At 35.7% G+C, this 22,956-nt stretch overlaps 1 protein-coding gene and 1 pseudogene across 1 annotated transcript; one reads left to right on the plus strand and one right to left on the minus strand.

Annotated features, from left to right (window-relative positions):
* LOC139858931 (uncharacterized) overlaps positions 1-22,956 on the plus strand; it is a 313,467-nt pseudogene that overhangs the window by 284,239 nt on the left and 6,272 nt on the right.
* Positions 4,300-5,869, minus strand: LOC139858416 (F-box protein CPR1-like). The gene is made up of 2 exons (XM_071847268.1): positions 5,691-5,869; positions 4,300-5,604 (listed from the first exon to the last, which is right to left on the minus strand). Exon 2 carries the CDS (start codon positions 5,551-5,553, stop codon positions 4,438-4,440), a length of 1,116 nt encoding a protein of 371 aa, XP_071703369.1. The 5' UTR covers positions 5,554-5,604; positions 5,691-5,869; the 3' UTR covers positions 4,300-4,437.

Raw genomic sequence — 22,956 nt, forward strand, 5'->3', positions numbered from 1 at the left:
AAAACCTGCATTTATTCTCATCCAAAAAATATTAGATTTTAAAATTGGGACTATAACTCACTTTCACAGATTTTTTTACTTCGTCGGGAAGTAAGACTTGGCCACTGGTCGATTCACGAACACTGTTCATCGCCGGAACACTGTTCACGCGACTGTTCATCGTCAGAAAACGCGGCAGAATACTATTCATCGTCAGAAAACGCGTCAGAAATCACTGTTCACGTTACTGTTCATCCAAAAAAAAATTTCTTTTTCTTTTCTTGTTCAATGGCCAATAAGGGTAATCAAAGTCGCGATCTCTACCGCCCTAAAAAGACTCAAGAACACGTTAGATATAGTTAACAAATCCAATGAACGTGCAAAACAACGATGGCTTGAAGAAGAAACCCGAAGTGCTACTTATGATGCTTGGGTCGAATCACAACAATACTACCAATATGGTGTACCTCAATACCACCAGCGCCCTGTTTACTATGAGCCACAACTCTACCATCAACTATACTATCCACCACTGCCCTACTATCATCCATACTATCAACCGCAACTCTACCAGCAGAGTCAACCTGTTAAGGAGAGTCAACTTGATCAACATGTTAAGGAGAGTCAACTTGAGGCAGAAAATAATAAAATAGTTGAAGAGAGTCAGCTTGAGGCAGAAAATATATCCTCGTGTTCAGAAAAAGAAATTATTTTGGAGGAGATGCAGAATGATATAGTTGTTAGTGTTGAAGAAGATCCAAATTCGTTAGGCTCTAATTTAATAGAAGAGAATTTATCCATATGTAATTTAGCCGCGAGTTCGGAAGGTATCCATGATGAAAGTGTAGTTGTAGAGATTTCAAAAGATTATGGAGGCAAGAAAATATCATATGCTTATTTGAATAACTCCATAGATGCAAGTAAGAGTGTTAATAAAGGAGATTTGTTCGTGTATAAACCGTGCATTGAGAACTCGAGGTCGAGTTCTTTTCGAGAAGGGGAGAATGGTAAAAGGGTTTTAGAGCATAATAATTTTGAAAGAGATCGTCGCAAACAAATTTGGAGTGGCAACAATGAGTTTGTCACTGATGTGTTTATCTTTGACCCGGGCATATCATTTTATTTGAGTTGTACTGTCCACCAAGTTGTCATTTATTGGTTTGTTTTTGATCCGGGTATATCATCTTATTCTAGTTGGAACTCGAGGACGAGTTCTTTTCAGGTGAGGAAGACTGATGTGGAACCGAATTAAAAGAATCAATAGACGACCCATATTAGTTAGTTACGAATAAAAGAGTCATAGATAGTCTAATTTTGTTTATTTAATAGATTATCTTGTTTTCTTTAATTAGATAATACGTATAATACGTATTTGTTTCCTATTAAGAGTCAGAGTCTAAATAGGATTAGCCTTGGAGGATAAGTCATTTTATTATCTTTATATATAGTTGCATATGTACACACAACGATATCCACCTCTTGAATTAATAAAAAGTGTTTTGAGTTTATACTCTTCTTGTTTACGTAACATTAGTTTTACGTGGGTATTTACCCGGATTATTTCACGTTTGTGTTTTAATCGTTTGTTGCGAAGAGCGTTTGTCTTCCAACGAATCCTTTGATCCTTATCACCCGATTCGTCGTCGTCGTCGTCGTCGTCGTCGCACGAAGATTCCAGGAGCGTATTATCATCATCATCATTTAGTTTTTGAAAGTTTGAACTAAAAAAGTCAACTGCCCTCTAGTTTAAACACCACCTTTGAATTCCAGATCGAAATAATTCCCCCTGAAGCACCAATTGATGGTTTACCAACAAATTCAAAGTTGCTGTCTATTCCTTTTATGTTGACTTTAAAGAGCTGAGCGAAAATATTGAGGGCTGCAAACCGCTGCAACAATGTCCTGAAATTTTTGTGCATTAATTTAATGATGATGATGGGTACATAATGAATGAATGAATTAAGGAAGTATACGGTAGTTGTAAAGTGATCTTTCTTTGTTTCATCAATGAGATTGCCGCGGTAGTAACAAAAAATGGCGTGACAATCTTGTTTCTTCTTATTCATTCTGTTCTACTACTATTCACTGCTTGTTGGATCCTCTGCTTGAATATTGAATATACGCCAGCAAGCTTCTTCAAACGCACATATATAAATCTTGCTTCAATGAAGTTTTTAATCTTGCTTCGACAAAGATGGGTTTGTTTCCGACGAAGGAATCGCCAACAGGTCTACTAATCTGACCAGCGACACGATCAGTTCCCTTTGAAATAAATATTTGATGAGCATACTTCAACCACAAAATGTGTGCGTTAAATAAAGATCAAACACAAACAACAATTGTATGGCACCATATAACTGTTATCCAGGTTGACCCCTGACTTATTGATGAATATCCCCCAGTATTACGTCTTCTTCGATAATATGAACAAACCCATCTTTGTCGACAAACGTTTCGTCATTGTAAATTTTAGGAAACCTATTTATTTGAACACATATGTAAAACTACTAACCTTGAAAATTAGATTGCTAAAAATACACACCAGAGTTGGCTAATAACGACGATTCAGCCACAAATTTTGTCGCAACAAATCCCAGTAGCATCAGTTTTTGGATGCCCTTCTTTACTTGCCATAAAAAATTCAGTATTTAACAAACTTTTAGACCATTCAATTCAATTCAATTCAATTAATAAGATACCCTTTTAGGAAACAAATTCATAATCAGATAACATCATCAGTAACCATACAAAAGAAGGTTAGAACACAATACGAAAAATAAAATAAAAAAATAGAAAACACTACCTTATAAGTTATAACGTGAATATAAAACAATTAAGAGCAATAATCTGCATACCAGAAATAAAGCCATACCGAACATCCACTACATGTTGTAATCGAAACAACTAAGCCTTTTCAACATAAAGTCATAAACACCAAAACATCTGAGAAAGTTACCTTAAAATCTACACACCAAAACATCTGAGAAAGATTATTTGCATAAAGCGAAAGTAAAAAAGATAACAAAAATTATCCAAGAACATGAAAAATACTGAATCAAACACTTTAAAAAAGAAGGAAAAAACACAATTACGCAACATCGAAAAACAGGCAGCAAGTCAGTAACGTGAACAATACTTGTGTTGCATGGAGTTGGATGATAAATTAACAAACCGTAAATGCGCATACAATTGAAAAGAGAAAATAAGGACAGTACAATAACTAACCTGTTCAGTCGAGAATTCCTTCAGCGAAGAAGATGACGCTTAAACACTTTTAGTAAAAGAACAAATTAGAAACTGCTATCTGTTAAAAAAAAAAAAAATTATAATATACCTGACCTGCATATATGGAAACATAACAGAACCGCACGTGTATTCCATTAACTATCTGCTTCATGGGCTGGGCTAAAATAACAACTTTCTGCTCCATGGGCTATGTTATTACCGGGTCATGTCGGCTCAAATACACAAAACTCTTTATACAGTAGAAACCGCCCGCATGGACCAATCACGTTTCCGCATTCTTATGGAAATTAGAATATATACAATTACAAATATAAATAATGGTCTCTTGCCAGTTGAATATCACATTAGTTTCTGATGTGAAAATTACTTTTACGGGCTTCTATATGTGAAAATTGTTTGATCCTAGATGTATATGTATATAAGTATATTGGTGGTTGTTATCAGGCATACACTTACAATGCGTAAGTATTGTAAGCCAAGGTGAGAAAACGTGGCTGCAGCTCATCAAATACAACATCTCTTTCATGTTATGTACAATACCGTATAACTCGAAGTATTATTTTGTCGTGTAACAAAAAAAAAATAAAAAAAAATACAAACACATCTGAAATGAATATATGGGGGCTCTTATGAGGCATACCTTTGCACTTATTAGAAACTGTGGCCGCAACCCACCTTTTAAAGCCACAAAGCTCAACTTTTTTTAAAGACTATCAGTATTAACTAACTAAAAATAGAATGTAGGATAAAGAAAAATTAAATGGTTACATTCTTATATATTTCTAGTTCACTCAAAGCAAGTAAAAGGGTGTCTTAATGTATCAAAGCTTGTTCTTCATTCAACGAATTCATCGTCATAGCAGGCTTGCACCATGCCACTGTAAGTACACTATCACCTTCGAAAGGATCGGTTAATAGTTTGTAACTCGTTGACAAAAGTATGTACAAAATTTCAACATTAAAAAGTTGAATATCACATTAGTTTGAACTTAAAGAAGCAGTAGTTTGGTGAATAGGATTAGATGTGATGATGTTCTATGTTATACATGTGAATAAGTAGAGAAGGATACACCATATCGTCATTTATAATGGCCACATGTTCATAAATTTTGTCATTCATAATATCAAAAATATCTGATAACATGTTAGATATATATTGTAGATCAAACATACTGGAACCATACACTTTACTGAAATAAAACAAGGGTTGCTCTAACGGAAACGTTCAAGCGATTCAAGAGTTTCAACATACGTACCATACACTAAGAATTCTTCTTGGCACCCTTCAACTGTTATACTTGTGAATCTTTTTTCATCCATATCGTATTTAGAAATAGAAATTTCATCCATACACTTTGTGGCCAACAAAATATCCCGATTACTAACTTGAGCAAAGAATTCAAATTCTGTCCTCATATCTTCTTCAAGAACACAACGTTTAGTCCAAGACTCGGGAACCCCATACTCCTCCATCACCCATAATTCATTAATCCATTCAGAAGCATAAGTTTTAGCACGCATAACAACAACTAATTTCCCATCAAGAACACGGAGCTCAGAAAAATCCCATTGAACATAATTAGTTGAATCAGGTAACCCAATCTCATGAAATTTTTCATCCGCTAAGCTAAATACAAAAATAGTATCTTTTAATTGTCTAGTTGTGACTAACCAGTGAAGATTATTGTTTAAAAGTGGTACCCTTGAAAGTTCAGGACAATCAACATAGTAAGGTAAATTAGACAATGACATGTTCCAGGAATTGTTGCGTAGACTATACACGCTTACAAATATGCTGTAAGAATCAGAATTAGAATCGCTCATACGAGAAATGGAGATTACTTTATAATCATCAGTAGAAGAATCATAACCAAATCCATACAAATCATTGTGACGTTCTCTACCAGATTCTGGAACTTCAAAGGTCATTCGTGCGATTGGATTTACTAAACAAAGGTTATAATCAAAATCATAGCATAAAAGAAGTCCGTTGCAAGACCCTAGAATCTGAAACATTGGTACCTGAAAATTCAGGCTTTTAGCGGTTACTGTGGTTAGGGTATTAAGTTGTGCTAGTTCCAGAGAGTAGAGAGACTCACAATCTTCCGAAACTAAAATCAGGTGAGTGGGGTTAAGATTGGGGTTGTTTTTGGTGTAGTTAAGAATGTGGGATTTGATAAAACTGGGACTGGAAATCAGTGAGTTCCATCCTTTTGAAACCGATTTGAAACGACCTAGAGATTTGGGTGGTAGAAGAGGAAGAATTGATTCAATTAGATCATGTGGAAGCTGGTTTAGGGCACACATTTGGTTAGCTGAGTCCGACATGATTTGGGCGTAACAATGGTGAAAATGGTAGGGTTACTGCTTCGCCGATCACTAATAAAAATAAAAAACACTTACAACGGAAATCGAATCATTCAAAACAATAATACCATGGAATGTACAGTAGCGAAGATACCAACCTCGAAATCCTGAAATAGTTGCATCACAATCGTAAAAACAAAACCCTAATCTGTCTTCCCAATATCCAATTCGTCACGATAAGAAGTGAAGAAGATAACGGTGGTTAGGCCGGCGACGATGGTTAGCCCGATGAAGATGGCGGCGACGATGACAGCGACGATGGGGGACGTGTGATAGATTGGAACCTTTGAAAATGAGTAAATTTTGTTAGGTGATGACAACCATGGGAACAGTGGCGAGTTTAGTTAGAGACAAGTTGAAAAAGACGCGAGACGGGACCGAAACGGTAGCGACCTCAAAACGTCGCAACGGAAAAAACGGGGTCGAGACGGGGTCGAAACGGATGTTGACTTTTATATATATAAATATATATGTACACATATTTTAGAGGTAAAAAACCTTTGTTGTGTACCTATAATTGCTATTAGGTTAATATAATACAAAATGGAATATTAAACTAAGTAATTTTGATTGATTTGACCGACTTATGACCGATTTTAACAGAATTTATGACTTTTGACCGGCGTTGACCCAATTTTTCCTGCATTTGACCTGAATTTTGACCGTTGACCGGCTAATAAGAAAACGGGACGGGGTCGAAACGGTTTAGTCACCAAAACGCCGCAACGGGCATCGCAACGGACGTAACGGACGCCGTTTACAACAGTGGTTAGAGAACGCGGTGACCAAATTTTTTAACAGAAAATACCTTAAAAATAAAAGGGATGATTCTCACACACACTTTTTTGATCTTCACACACCTATTTTAACCTTTTACTCTTCTAATAATACTCAATTGGTGTGTGAGGATCAAAAAAGTGTGTGTGAGAATCATCCCCCAAAATAAAATTGTAGTATAGACACCACTAAATTTAAACTCCAGTACCCGTATATTTTTTAGATTTATATTTTTTTCTTTTAAATTGTATAGCACACCACAAAATTTAACTACTCGGACTCCTTATATTATTCAAATTTGCAGTTTTTTTAATGTAAACTACCAATAAAATAGCATTAAAATATATTTAGTACTGAAAAAAAATTTAATGACCCATTGAATTATAATCCTAAAATCGCCACTGCGTGAGAAGGATCGAGAAAAAGCAGGTGAAGAAAATGTTGGGGTTCAATTGATACGGTGGAAGATGTCAGAATGAAGTAGAAGGTTATAGAAGGATCATAAAGGTCAACTGGTACGCTAGGAGTAAAAAGACCACAATACTCTTAAAGAAAAGGTTCCAGCCACTGGTAAAAAGTCGATACTACCCTTTAGCAATATAATAATGTTGTGAATAGTGAAAGTATATTCTCCAGTGATATATATAATGATAAAGGTTCGCCTTTGCCTATTAATTTGGGGTGTTCTGAACGCAATAGCAACGCGAAAGATATAAGGATTAATATGCCATTATGCCCTCCTGTTCTGGGCCGATTGAATCATTTCCTATTTCCTTGGGCCCATTAGAAACGGCACCCAGTATTGGTGATCTTGATGGGCCGAATCCGAGTGTGGTTAAGGGCCGAATTTGTTTCAATTATGTGGCGTCCAAATTTGATAAATATATAAGTAAAAAACCTTTTGCTTCAAAATCAAGCGGAGAAGTTGTGATAGAGTCTCTTCAGCGTTCAAAAATATAATGGATAATATGGAGGGTGCCCAAAAAGGCATTGTTATTAATTCTAGTGGTCCGTCTACCGTATCGGTGTAACCTAAAAAGCCAAGAAATGAGTGAAAAAAATTGGATCAATGAGCGGAAATGGAAGCTTTCAACGTTTTTATCAAAGATGCTTGAGCTCTGTGTTTGTATGTGGAAGGTTGTTTTTTTTTTCTTTTTTGTTATTTAGATGGTGCTTAATTTCCGGCTGCCGGATAGATTGGTCTCCACCTTCGTTTTTCGCATTCAATAGCTATTTTTATGTCGTGTAACCCTTTTTTTAAAGGCAAGTTGTTTGCTTGGTTGTAATGGCTTGTTTGTCCTTGGAGGTTTCATTTCTTATGAATCTCTTTGTGCTATAAAATTTATCCGTTTTCCCCCGAAAAGGGAAGATATTACGGAGTACATATTTTAAAGAATAATTAATATTAATTTTTTTTAATTATTTTCTGTAATAACTTCGACGATATATGCAGAGGTCATCCATATTTATTTAAAGAAGGTTGCTCCTTAATTTGGTTTGGTTTGTTGTAGTTTTGGTCTCGTGATTGCTTCTTTTGTTTAGCTAGGTTGATGTTAGTTAGTATAGTTGAGGGACAAGGCTTCGTTATATATAGTTTTTCTCGACAGTTTCTATGTAGCTTTCTAAGTTCGAGCCTCGATTTGTCCCTCGTTTGTTGCATCTCCCGATTGTTGATGTTTTCTCTTTGAAAACGACTTCGTTTCTATATGAGTTTTTGTATCTTTAGCCAAAAAAATCCAGGTTTATTTAAGAGTAAATTTACATAGATACCCTTAGTTTTAGGATGTCCATTTCGTGGTCAGTAAAACCCATCATTTTTTTTTGCATTCAGGACACCTAAAAATTCATATTACTCTTAACAACTTGCACACACTGCAACCATAGCTCATATGGTAAACTTGAACCAGATGCTCACCTCTATTCCGGCCACCCGAAGCTTTATGGAGATGAAAACTCCCAGGCAGATATAAGAGCTGCCCGTGTGACCGAAAACGAACTGGTGGAAACCAGGCCCGGATATTGGGCTGTGCAACCTGTGCAAGTGCACAGGGCCCAATATCCTAAGGGGCCCAAAATAGTGCAGTCCATATTAGTATCCAGTTCCTATGCTGCTAAGGGCTAATGTGAATATAGCCCAAACATAAATAATGTCAAAGAAGCCATGTAAGTATGATACTCCGTATATAAAATCCATTAATTTTTGTCGGTACTATACAAGTGGGACCCCATTGCTGTGCATCCCAAATTTTCTCTTCTATTTATATTGTTTTTCAGTTGAATTTTAATTCAACACTTATTACTATCGAAACTTAAATTTTAAAAAAGTCCTAAAATTAAAAAAAAAAATATATATATATATATATATATATATATATATATATATATATATATTATACATTGCTTTTTCCTATATATCCAAGTAGACAAAAACTTCATAGCCATAAAACAAAAATGATTTGTTCTAATATATATTGATAGCTTTTTTGTATTATTTGTATATGTATATGTATGTATTGAAAAGTTTAACATTTATTAGGGCCCTATTTTATATTTCGAACAGGGCCTCGTAAATTAATGAGACGGCCCTGGTGGAAAATAATAACAACCCATTGAAACCAACAAGAAGACTAGCATTTGGCATTTGCACTCTTAGACTACTTGCAAATTCTAATGTTGCGGTTTCACTAGCTGATGACAACGGTTACTTATTGGCTCAATGGACCCGTTCCGACACCACGGGCTTCAAATAGTAAGCGTTCAAGTCACACCCCCTCTTGATAGTTAATTGCTACATTTGTCTTACACAAATAATGTTCACTTTGACTTTTTAAGTCAAACCTTTCATTTATACGGAGTATGTAACTTTGGATTATGGCAAACAGTTTTCAATTTTAAGGTACGTATTACGTTTATGTTTAACTGATCACATAAGTGTAAACATTTTTTTAAGGTAATCCAATATGTGTTTTGTTTAAATTTTAAGAATTTTACTTTTAAAGTCAAGTCGTGTCCACTTTGTTTAATAGAATATGTCCACTTGTTACAGTGATTAATAATGTGGAAACGGGAACACAGTGATTCTTAAAGACTGGTGTGTACATAGCCAATATAGGGACTAAAGGACGACAATTTCAGCTAAAGAGTATGCATTTGATCTTGAAGGATAGTTTATGACCTCAAAAGTCAAATATTACCTATTTTGACTTATGGATGATTGAAGAATATTTTGACAGCTAGAAGATGCGGTAGACAACTAGATCTCCCAAAGACAGAATCATTGTATAAAGACACAACAGTTATTCTTCATGAAGTTACGACTAAAATGGCGTAAGCCTTGTAATGAAATGAAAAACACCTTGTATTAATAAGGAACTTGTAATGATCCGTACTGACTATTATGTTTGTTCATCAGTCTTGATGTCTTGATATATCAAAGACTGTATTCAGCTTTATCAAATACCGTTCACAAATAGACCGTTTCCTTAAAACAAGTAGAAAGTCATAAGCGAAAGTATGAAATTCAGCGCTGCGAGTTCTTAACCTGGTTCAATCATAATAATATAAATGATGAAAGTTCAATCTATAAAATTATAAATATTGGTGGTTTCAGACAAGAAGGGAAAGTGGGATGGTTCAAGAAAATAGTAATGGAGGAGAATCCTATTGTTGCTGCAATCCAGGAAACAAAGTGTAACAGACCACGTCTTCAACAAGTTGAATCCAGGAAAATTACAAGTGAAGAAGCTGTTCACCGAGGCTGAAGTATGGTCTGCGGTTAAAGGCTATGGATGGTCAAAGACCCCTAAAGCTTTAAACTTTTTAGAACGTTTTGACAGGTTATAAAAAGTGATTTAGTGAACAGATGGTTATATGAACAAAAATGTCACAAATTTCGCTTACCTCAAGTGTCACCTTTCGCTGTAATAATTTGTGGCTTCCTCTCTCTATAACAGCATAAAACTTATTAAAGCTTTCACTGTGTCTACATATTTTGGGGTGTAAGGAGGATTGTTTGAAGACTGATTGATACATGACACGATCTTATGTTCTCCTTCACCAATAAGGTTTGAATCAGAAAGAATAACCGTCAAAACATTCCCAACTGGGAACAAATTTCATGTAAAAAGATCATGAATTTATGAAGTTAAAATCATCTTTATGGGCTTCTATTTGTAAAAATTGTTTAATCTTAGATGAGAACATGGATACCATAAATTCTGGAGTAGTTTTGTTTATTAAAAACTCGTGGATTGGTTGAAACATAAAGGACCTGCTGCTGATTTTTGTGGAAAAACAACAAGCTCATCTGAAGAACATGCTACAGGTATGAACACCGACCCAAATAGAAATTGCAGTTAGTATTGTCAATTTTGACCCATTCACTTATTATAGACTATAATGTTATAGACAAAATCTATAATTAGCTTTTACTTGTGTAGGACATTAGGGGTGGATCTTGTAATGGTATGGTAACTTTAGAGAACAGAGTGTGGGGCCTAGAGAGAGTCGTTGAAGATATGGCACGTAATCTGTCATTATCAATGAATAATTTAAGAAGTGGTTGTTATACAAACGGCTTTGATGACTCATCAAAAAGTTCATTTAGCAAGTACAACGCTTTTTCTGACTATCCTAATACAAAATTTGGGAGAAATAACGATATGATGTCCTACAACAAAGGTAGAACCTTTCATGCACGTGGGCAAAATACACAATTCGGTTCATGGAAACGGGTGGAGCCCGTTAGGTTTGGAGAGGGTCCTTGTAAGCTAAGGTGAGAAAATGTGGCTGCAGCTCACTGAATACAGCATCTCTTTCGTGTTGTGTACAATACCAAATAACTCAAAGTATGCAAATCTTTGGTAAATTTTTTGTCACATAACAGAAAAAGGAAAATATAAACACATCTGAAATATATATTATGTGGTTGTTATGAGGCATACCCTTGCAATGTTCAGAAAATGTGGCCACAGCTCACCTTTAAAGCCAAAAAGCTCAACTTTTTTTAAAGATTAACAGTATTGAGTAACTAACAAGAGAATGTAAAATAAAGAAGAAAAAAAATGATTACTTTCTCATATATTTCTAGGTTACTCAGAAATTGTGAGTGAAAAGGCTTTGCACCATGTCGCAGAGAAGTACATTATCACCTTCGAAAGTATGACCTTAGCTACTTAATAGTTTGTAACTGGCTGACATATGTATGTACAAACCAAGTTTATAGTACTATTATTGAATTTTAGCTATCAATGGTATCGACTCTATTGTTAAAAATTTATCAAAACATCTTTCGAAATTTATTTAAGGTGTTAATACATCCATTATATCCATATCTATTACCAGATTTTCAACAATGGCATCACATGTCAACACGAATCAACCACTAGTAGGTCTAAATAAGTAGTGAAGGATAAACCATATTGTCATTTACTGAAAAAAAAATAATTGTGGCTCTAACGGAAACGTTCAAGTGATTCAAGAGTTTCAACATGCGTACCACAACGTACGAATTCTTCTTGGCACCCTTCAACTGTTACACTTGTAAATCTTTTTTCATCCATGTCGTATTTAGAAATAGAAATTTTAGACACATCACTTTTGGTCAACAAAATATCCCGATTGCTTACTTGAGCAAAGAAGTCAAATTCTAGATCCATATTGTCTTCAAGGATACAACGTTTCGTCCAAGACTCAGGAACCCCATATTCCTCCTATTGGAGATATGGAGAACTTTAAACAATTAGAGGGAAGATTCCAGAAAACTCACACGAAGCTTCCACGAAGTTGTTAGGAAACTCACATGTAGCTTCTACGAAGTTGTGAGGAAATTCACATGTAGCTTCCACTAAGCTGTCAGGAAACTCACATGTAGCCTCCATGAAGCTGTCAGGAAACTCACATGAAGCTTCAAGGAATTGTTTTTAGCTTACTCCTTAAATCATTCTATAAATAGACCCTCTTGTAACTCATTGTAAACACACCACAAATATTCATACATTCTTTAGTTGGTCCGTGGACTAAAGCAATCACAACGATTGCATATAACCACGTTATCTCTTGTGTCGATTTACATTTCTTGCATTTATAATCTTTCGTTCATTAAGTGGGTTAGTAATCTTGTAGAATTACTATCGGCGAGTGATCTTGTTGAATCACTTGCGTTATTTTGGGTCCTAATATCCTTACAACTGGTATCAGAGCACAAGGTTTCGTTAAGGGAACGATGGCGGAAGACGGGAAGTTTAGAATCGACCGATTCGATGGGAGAGACTTCGGCTTTTGGAAGATGCAAATTGAAGATTACTTGTATCAAAAGAAGCTACATCAACCTCTGTTAGAGACCAAACCTGAAAGCATGAGCGATGCCGATTGGACGCTTTTGGATCGTCAAGCTTTGGGCGCTATTCGTCTTTCACTTGCTAAGAACGTTGCATACAACGTTGTGAATGAGAAGACGTCGTTTGCTTGCTTGAAAGCACTCTCTAACATGTATGAGAAACCTACCGCTTCTAATAAGGTATTTCTCATGCGTCAATTGTTCAATACAAAGATGAAGGAAGGTACGAGTGCAACGGATCATATCAATGAATTTAATAATATCGTTTCAAGGCTTGAATCGGTAGAGATTAAGTTTGATGATGAACTAAAAGCACTAATCTTGCTTTCATAATTACCGGAAAGTTGGTCGGGTACGGTTATCGCGGTTAGTAGCTCTACGGGAACTACTAAGCTAGGGTTTGAAGAAATAAGGGATTTGATTCTTGGTGAAGATACTCGTAGGAGAAACTCGGGAGAATCGACATCCTGTTCTTTGTTAAGTACCGACAACTGTGGTAGGAAATTTGATCGCGGTGAGAAGAAGGGTAGAAAGAAGTCTAAGAAGAGGTATCCATCGAAAGATAGAAGTGAAGCTGTTTGTTGGGGTTGCAATCAAACAGGGCACTTTCAAAGGAATTGTAAAAATGGTCCGGCGAAAGGTGTGAACTTGACCGAGGAAGAAAGTGATGATACACTTTTATGTAGTGTTGAAAATTCTATGGAGTCTTGGATTTTGGATTCGGGAGCTTCGTTTCATGCTACTCATGTCAAAAGCATGATGAAGAATTTTCATTCATATCAAGGCAAGGTGAGATTAGCGGACGACAAACAACTCAATATAGAGGGCATTGGAGATGTTGTATTGAAGACTACTCTTGGCTCTAATTGGACCTTGAAAAACGTAAGGTACATTCCTAAATTAAAAAGGAAACTTATTTCGGTTGTTCAATTAGATGATGAAGGTAACGCGGTTACTTTTGAAAACCGCCAATGGAAGGTGGTTAAGGGTAGTTGTGTCGTGGCTCGTGGACATAAAAGGGGAACTCTTTATATGGTTGAAGTGTTTGATGAAGACACGGTGGTTGCTACGGTTAATGTTGAGTCCGAATCAACTCTATGGCACCGAAGACTCGGGCATATGAGTGAGAAGGGTATGAAGATGCTTGTTTCGAGTGGGAGAATTCCAGATTTGAAAAAGGTAGAACTTGGATTTTGCGAACCATGTGTATATGGGAAGCAAAAGAAGGTGACTTTTGGGAAATCGGGAAATGCTCCTAAGTTGGAGAAATTGGAGCTTGTTCATACGGATGTGTTTGGTCCAACTAATGTAGAATCACATGGAGGTTCTCGCTATTATGTCACCTTCATTGACGACTCCACTCGAAAGGTATGGGTTTATTTTCTTAAAGCTAAATCTGATGTATTTAATACATTTGTGAAGTGGAAAGCTATGGTAGAAAATGAGACTAATTTGAAAGTCAAGTGCTTGAAGTCGGATAATGGAGGGGAATATGGTAGTCTTGAGTTTAAAGACCATTGTGCAAAGCTCGGTATTAGAATGTTAAAAATGGTACCAGAGACACCGCAACACAATGGGGTCGCCGAACGTATGAATCGTACGTTAAATGAAAGGGCTAAGAGTATGAGACTACATGCCGGTTTGCCTAAAATGTTTTGGGCGGATGCGGTTAACACGGCGGCTTATTTGATAAATAGGGGACCCTCAACACCGTTGGGTTTCTGAATTCCCGAGAAAGAATGGCAAGGTAAGAAGGTGAGTTATAATCACCTTAGGATCTTTGGGTGTAATGCTTATGTGAAGACCAAAGATGCGGATAGAGACAAGCTTGAAGCTAAGTCAAAGAAGTGTATTTTCGTAGGCAACGGGTCGGATGAAATGGGCTATCGTTGTAGGGATAACGAGGCTAGAAAAGTAATTCGTTCTCGCGATGTTACTTTTGATGAAGATTCGGTCTATGGCAAACCGGAAATGGGGAGTCCTAAACCGGGTCATGTTACTTTTGACGATGTTTCTATTGATGATCTTACAGGTTTTAGTGGGAGTACGGGAAACAATGAATTACCAACAAATGGTGAGGCGTCAGAAAATGCTAATGATAGGGATGGTTCGGAAAGCAGTGATGATTCCAAACATAGTGCGAGTTCTAGTGATGAGGAGGACACAAATGAAACCGGTCCAACCATTTCGGTTGCTCCTTGTGACGATCGCTCCAAATCCATATGGACGAACACGTCATTCATTGATTTCATTGCGAGGTATTTGACCTCTATATGATACGTTTTGTAAACATTGCATTCTTTTGAAAAGGCACACCATAAATGAATATTTAAATCAAAGGTTTTCGACATCTGATGATTTCTACATATAGACAATCACCGTATATAATAGTTTACAACATCATTTCTGTTGACAATGCAGTCAAAATAAGATACATGGTGATGATTTGGTAAATGCAACGTCTCCTTGAAAAATATGTCATGTAAGACTCCATGCACATAGCTTGTTTAACATCTAAGCAAACAGCGGAAGACTTCTAGGGAACCTGAGAATAAACATGCTAACAAGTGTCAACACAAAGGTTGGTGAGTTCATAGTTTGTATGTTTCGCATAATCTGTATATAAAGATGGATCACAAGATTTTAGTTGTTTCATCCAGAAACGTTTATCAAAATATTCTACGAAATTGAGCACCCTGGTAAATAAACTTAACGTATATATAATTTGTACCCTTTGTATAATCATCTTAAAAATACACGCAAACCAACGTGTACGCTTCTCAAATAGCATACGTCCGTTAAAAGGCTAGTGCTCTAGCTCAGACGGGGATGTCAAGCCCTATGGATCCATATACTACTACTCGCGCCCACCAGTTCTTATAACTGGCAGTTACTAGTTACCAAAGCTAAGGGATTTTCGGTTCAAACTCAGTGTAGAATTTAGTATGTACTTGTATCCATTGCGTTTAAAATAAAGTGCATGTATTCTCAGCCCAAAAATATAGATTGCAAAAGCAATTAAAAAGGGAGCAAATGAAACTCACGCATATAAATATTGTATATCGATTAATAAAGCATTTGCATGTATTCTCAGCCCAAAAATGTAGAGAGTAAAAGGGATCTTATGAAACTCACACATATAAATATTGTATATCGGTTAATAAAGCATTTGCATGTATTCTCAGCCCAAAAATGTAGAGAGTAAAAGGGATCTTATGAAACTCACTGTTTAATATTGATATACAATATTGTAGAAAAGCACGTAGACGCATCGGAGATGATAAACACGAGGTTTGATTCACAAAAATACCCTCGAACATTACCCATAATTTCCTTGGCAATAACCCATATTTTCCTTAGCTCTAGCTCGCTTGGAAACACGTTTTGAAAATTACTTGGACAGCACTCCGTCGTAATATTTTATGTACATTATTATTTTTGTATCGCAAAAATAATAACACTAATAATAAAAATAATAAGATTAATAATAATCTTATTAATAATAATAATAATAATAATAATAATAATAATAAATAATATTACGGAGTATATCTATATTTGTGTATGTGTGTGATTATCTCGAGCCAAAAACTGCAATTTATAGCAATCATACCTGAAAAAGTACCCCATGCGATCGCATGGGGTTTAGCCTCCTTGGCCATGCGATCGCATGGCTGGAGGATCCAGCTCATAAACCTTTGTCTCGTTGTTTGTCGACGTATTATATATATTAATATAATACGTAAATCGAATATTAAATTTTAAAAAGTCGTATTTATTAAATACTTCAGGGGTATTCTATGTAACTTATAATTAATAATTTCTATCATGTCGTTTTCATGTGAATAGTAAATGAATTAATTTAAATTCAACTATTTAAGCTACACGTTGTACGTTGTGCTTTACAAATTGTACATTATTAATTTAACTTCGTTTCTTAAAAAAAAATACAAAAATTATATCATAAAAATAAAATGACTTAATACGTAAAAATTTTAATTTGAAATAGCATCGTTTAATAGTAAATTTTTAATCATTTCGTATATAAATATTATTCGCATGATTCCGTATATATCGAAAACTCTTATATTTATTAAAATATGTATATAATACATGTTATAACGTTCGTGAATCGTTGTACAAACAGGATGGTCAACCGTTATATATAAAAAAAATCATTTTCAAAAGTTTTAAAACTTGTCAAAATTCATTGCTTATCATGTCGGAAACATTAAATCATAAAAAGATTAAGTTTAAATTTGGTCAGAAATTTCCGGGTCATCACACTCCTACACTAAGAAACTCGATTAGAGTGCCCAAACCTAATCCTAGGTATTCTACATCAGCAAACTACTTGCTCTATACCGAGAATGGTGAACTCGAAAGTTACTTTGAGGTAAGAAAGACAAAAGAATCCATACAATGGGAGCTTGCCATGAAAGAAGAGATGGGGTCACTTGAGAAGAATAAAACTTGGTCACTAGTGAAGTTACCTCATGATAAAAGGGCGTTGCAAAGTAAATGGGTGTATCGAATCAAGAATGAGTTGGATGGCAAGAAAAGGTACAAGGCTCGTTTGGTGGTTAAAGGCTTTCAACAAAAGAAAGGAGTTGACTACCAAGAGATATTTTCACCGGTGGTGAAGATGACTACTATTCATTTGGTACTTTCTATGGTTGCATCTGAGGACTTACATCTAGAGCAACTAGATGTGAAGACCGCATTCTTACATGGTAACCTTGATGAAGAGATCTATATGAGGCAACCCGAGGGCTTTGAGGTAAAGGGTAAAGAGAAGTGGGTTTGTAAGCTAAAGAAAAGTTTGTATGGATTGAAGCAAGCACCTCGGCAATGGTACTTGAAGTTTGACGAGTTTATGAAGAAGATTGGTTTCTTAAGATGTGAAGCGGATCACTGTTGCTACTTGAAGAAATTCAAGTCTTCTTACATAATCTTATTGTTGTATGTTGATGACATGTTACTTGCAGGTTCCAACATGTCCGAAATCAACAAGTTGAAAGGATTACTTTCCTATGAGTTCGAGATGAAAGATCTTGGTGGTGCTAGGCAAATACTTGGCATGAGTATTGTGCATGATCGTGTGAAGGGTACTCTATACTTGTCTCAATCCAAATATATTGAGAAAGTTGTAGAGAGGTTTAACATGGAAAATTCAAAGGCTCGTTCTATGCCTTTGGGTAGCACGATAAAGCTATCAAAAAGTCAATCACCTAAAACGGAAGAAGACAAAATAGAGATGGAAAAGGTTCCATATGCATCGGCCGTGGGTAGTGTTATGTATGCCATGGTTTGTACAAGACCCGATATTGCTCACGCAGTGGGAGTTGTAAGTCGTTATATGTCTAATCCGAGGAAAGAGCATTGGGAAGCGGTTAAATGGTTACTTCGTTATTTGAAAGGTACTTCTAATATGGGATTGTGCTTCTCTAAAAGCAATGTCATACTTAGAGGTTATGCGGATGCTAATTTGGGTGGATGTGACGATTCGGGGAAAAGCACTACGGGTTATGTTTTCACAATAGGGAAGACGGCGGTTAGTTGGATGTCTCGACTACAAAAGAGTGTTGCTTTATCAACCACCGAAGCCGAATATATGGCTATTGCAGAAGCTTCTAAAGAGCTTGTTTGGTTGAAAAACTTCTTAGGTGAGTTGGGTAAAAGACAAGACTATTGAGTCTTGAATTGTGATAATCAAAGTGCGGTTCATCTTGGGAAGAATCTGGTGTTTCATAGTCGTACGAAACACATCAAGATAAGGTATCATTTTATTCGACAACATATAAATGATGGTACTTTATTATTGGAGAAAATCCTTGGTACGAAGAATCCTGCTGATATGTTTACTAAGGTTGTTACGACAGAGAAATTGAGGTTTTGCATTAACTCAATTGGTCTTCTAATAAATTGATGAGAGAAGACCCCAACTAGAGAATTAGAGAGTTAATGTTTCAATTCTAACAAGTAGTGTTGAAGACCTTGTATCGAAAGTCTGCTCATCCGAAGTATGTGTTGAGTGTGCGTGTCCCAAATGGAGTTTGGCGGTATAATGGTGGTTTAACGTTCTTGGTTAGATCGTTGATATTTTGGGTTGACGAAGGTTGGGTTTGTTCAAAGTCTCCAAGTGGGAGATTATTGGAGATATGGAGAACTTTAAACAATTAGAGGGAAGATTCCAGGAAACTCACACGAAGCTTCCACAAAGTTGTTAGGAAACTCACATGTAGCTTCTACGAAGTTATGAGGAAATTCACATGTAGCTTCCACGAAGCTGTCAGGAAACTCACATGTAGCCTCCATGAAGCTGTCAGGAAACTCACATGAAGCTTCAAGGAATTGTTTTTAGCTTACTCTTTAAATCATTCTATAAATAGACCCTCTTGTAACTCATTGTAAACACACCACAAATATTCAGTAATACATTCTCTAGTTGGTCCGTGGACTAAAGCAATCACAACGATTGCATATAACCACATTATCTCTTGTGTCGATTTACATTTCTTGCATTTATAATCTTTCGTTCATTAAGTGGGTTAGTAATCTTGTAGAATTACTATCGGCGAGTGATCTTGTTGAATCACTTGCATTGTTTTGGGTCCTAATATCCTTACACCTCCATCACCCATAATTCACTAATGAATTCACGATCATAAGAATCAGCAATCTGAACAACAACTAGTTTCCCATCAAGAGCACAGAGCTTGGAAACATAATTAATCTCATCAGGTAACCCAATGTCATGAAATTTTTCATCCGCTAAACTAAATGCAGCAATAGTATCTTTTGACTGTCTAGTTGTTACCAACCAGTGAAGATTATTGTTTAAAAGTGGTACCACTGAATGTTCAGGAGTATAAATATAGTAAGGGTAGTTAGGCAACGACATTTTCCATGAATTGTTACGTAAACTATAGACGCATACAAAAGAGCTGTGAGGATCAGAATCTGAAACGTGTATACGAGAAATGGAGATTACTTTATAATCATCCGTGGAATAATCATAACTAAATCCATATAAATTATCGTTACCTTTTCTACACAATTCTGGAACTTTCAAGGTCTTTCGTGCGATTGGATTAACTAAACAGGGGTTATAATCAAAATCATAGCATAAAAGAAGTCCGTTGCAAGAACCTAGAATCTGAATCATTGGTACCTGGAAATTCAGGCTTATAGCAGTTACTGTGGTTAGGGTATTGAGTTGTTTTATTTCGAGCGAGTAGAGAGACTCACAATCTTCAGAAACTAAAATCAAGTGAGTAGGGTTAAGATTTGGGTTGTTTTTGGTGTAGTTAATAATATGGGTTTTGATAAAATTGGGACTTGAAATCAGTGAGTTCCATCGTTTTGAAACCGATTTGAAATGGCCTAAAGATTTAGATGGCAGAAGAAGGAGAATTGATTCGATTAGGTCTGTTGGAAGCTGGTTTAGGGCACACATTTGGTTAGATGAGTCCGACATGATTTAGGGAGATAAAAAAAATGGTGAAAATGGTAGGGTTTCTTATCTTAGAGCAGTTAAGCAGAAAGGAGATAAAAAGTATCAGGAAATGATAACTTAATTCAATCAATTCTGAGATGAAAATGGAGAAAGATGTCATAGTCTTGTGAAGAAGATGTATGAATTATGATTGTATCTCTCAATACTGCGTGTAACAGTGTAAGTTATACAGTAATATTACATTTAACACGGAGTATAAAAGAAATTACTGTATTACGGAGTAAATGAGTAATTATTATTCATTCAGTTACTATTAAAAGTAATTTCACCATTTCTGCATGTGGCACTATGATGTAGAAGTCTTCGAGGTTTATATAAAGACAAAATTCCCAAATTCGTCCTCGTGTTTGGCAATTTTCTTTTTTTTAGTCCCTCTCCCTCAAAATCATTTATAATAGTCCTTAAATGCCATTTTAAGTCTCAATTTGGTCTATATGTTACATTTGCTTAAACGTTCGTTAAAGTTTCTGGACACATGCTGCTCACGTGATTACAAGGCAACGTTTTATAATTATCAAATGGGCAACTATTCTGAATAAGTCATACGGGTTGAAATTGCAAATATCCTAAACCATTTTATTGAAGATGGAAATGATACACCCGATCTAAATTTCCCAAAGTTTTTCTGATCGATTTCTTTGTTCTATAATCATTTAATCTGTTGTTGTGGCTCACTCTTGGTTATGGGTAAGAGCTAGGGTGGTAATTACAATAAGAAGAAGGGTTCGCAATCGGTTGCAAAGGTGCTGCGCAGTCGAACAATTGGAGGCGAAGAGATGATCGATGTGAAAGACGATGCATCTTCCAAGCGTGAATCTGAGAAGAATAATGATGAGGGTACGTCGGATGTCGCTGATCTGTCACAGACGAAGGATGAAAATCAAATGGAATCGATGACTAGAGCTGCGGCAAGTGTTCGTTCGTCACCATCTGATACTAATGAAGATGCAACAAAGGTTCATGCTGTTAAAATGGGTGATAATAAAAAAAGTGTTGCGACGGCTTCAGATTCTTCTGATGAAGAGATCGATTCCAATGTTAAGGATGAAGATCCTACTGTTAAGGAGAGTGGAAAGAAACTTGGTGACATTGATTCACTAAGGAACAAAGATCTTGATCTAGATTCTCTTGATAATGATAAACTAATAGGTCTGAATGGTTCAAAGGAGGGTATTACTATGCCTTCTGGTTCATATCTTCATGCAGCTGTGGGATTAAGTTCTCGGAAAAAGACAGTGAATTTTAGGTTCGTTGAGCCTTCTGCTAGTTTAGATGATGGTATAGATGTTGAGTTGCCGTTGGATTCTATTTTGGAAGTGAATGAACGGTATAAGAATACTCTTTTTGGGTATTTTCTAGGCAAACGAGTGGTATATCCGGTTGTTAAAGCCTATGTTACTAATGTATGGAAGAAGTTCGGTTTGGAAAAAATAATGTTGAACTCTAAGGGTTTCTTCTTTTTTAAGTTTGCATCAGTGATAATGCTAAAAACGAACATATATTTCATAGCATTATTCCTCAAGAAAGACAAGCTTTTAGTTGCAATTGTTCTATTTACAAGTGATATTCGTTTAAATAATAAAAGGTGAAGACAAAAGATAGATTCGACGAATTGAAGACGCAAACGACCAAAAAGCTCAAAAGTACAAAAGACAATCAAAGAGGTTCCAATTATTGATAAGAAACATCTCGAAATTACAAGAGTACAAGATTCAAAACGCAAAGTACAAGATATTAAATTGTACGCAAGGACGTTCGAAAATCCGGAACCGGGACCAGAGTCAACTCTCAACGCTCGACGTAACGGACTAAAAATTACAAGTCAACTATGCACATAAATATAATATAATATTTAAATAATTCTTATAATTATTTAATATATTATATTTATATTTAAAACCGTCGGCAAGAAAGACTCCAAAAGGGACTGAGCTGTAATTTCAATCTCCGCGACTCGCGGAGTTTGAAGGCCAAAAATGCCGCGAGTCGCGGAGCCCCAAGTTTTGAAAGTCCCTATAAAAGCAACCGAATTCTGAGCATTTTATCATCATCATATATCATTCTCTCTATCTATATACGTAAAATATATATATATATATAATTTATATTTTAATTTTAATTTTAATCCTAATAATAAGGGTATGTTAGCGAATGTTGTAAGGGTGTAAGTCGAAATTCTGTCCGTGTAACGCTACGCTATTTTTAATCATTGTAAGTTATGTTCAACCTTTTTATATTAATGTCTCGTAGCTAAGTTATTATTATGCTTATTTAATCCGAAGTAATCATGATGTTGGGCTAATTACTAAAATTGGGTAATTGGGCTTTGTACCATAATTTGGGTTTAGATAAAAGAACGACACTTGTGGAAATTAGACTATGGGTTATTAATGGGTTTTATATTAACTAAACAATACCTTGTTAATTTAATATACAAACTTATAATTCGACGTATTTATATATAACCACATACGCTTGACTGGGTACGGTGGGCGGGATATCTATAAATACCAACAATTATTCATTTTACCGGACACGGAACTGGATTAATAGTTAATAGACTTGTTGAAATAGGGGTGAAATTATGTACAAGGACACTTGGTATAATTGATAACAAAATATTAAAACCTTGGGTTACACTCAGTCGACATCCTGGTGTAATTATTAAACAAAGAATTAAAATCTTGTTACAGTTTAAGTCCCCAATTAGTTGGAATATTTAACTTCGGGT

This window comes from Rutidosis leptorrhynchoides, chromosome 7, assembly GCF_046630445.1.
Source record: "Rutidosis leptorrhynchoides isolate AG116_Rl617_1_P2 chromosome 7, CSIRO_AGI_Rlap_v1, whole genome shotgun sequence".
NCBI classification, from domain to species: Eukaryota; Viridiplantae; Streptophyta; class Magnoliopsida; order Asterales; family Asteraceae; genus Rutidosis; species Rutidosis leptorrhynchoides.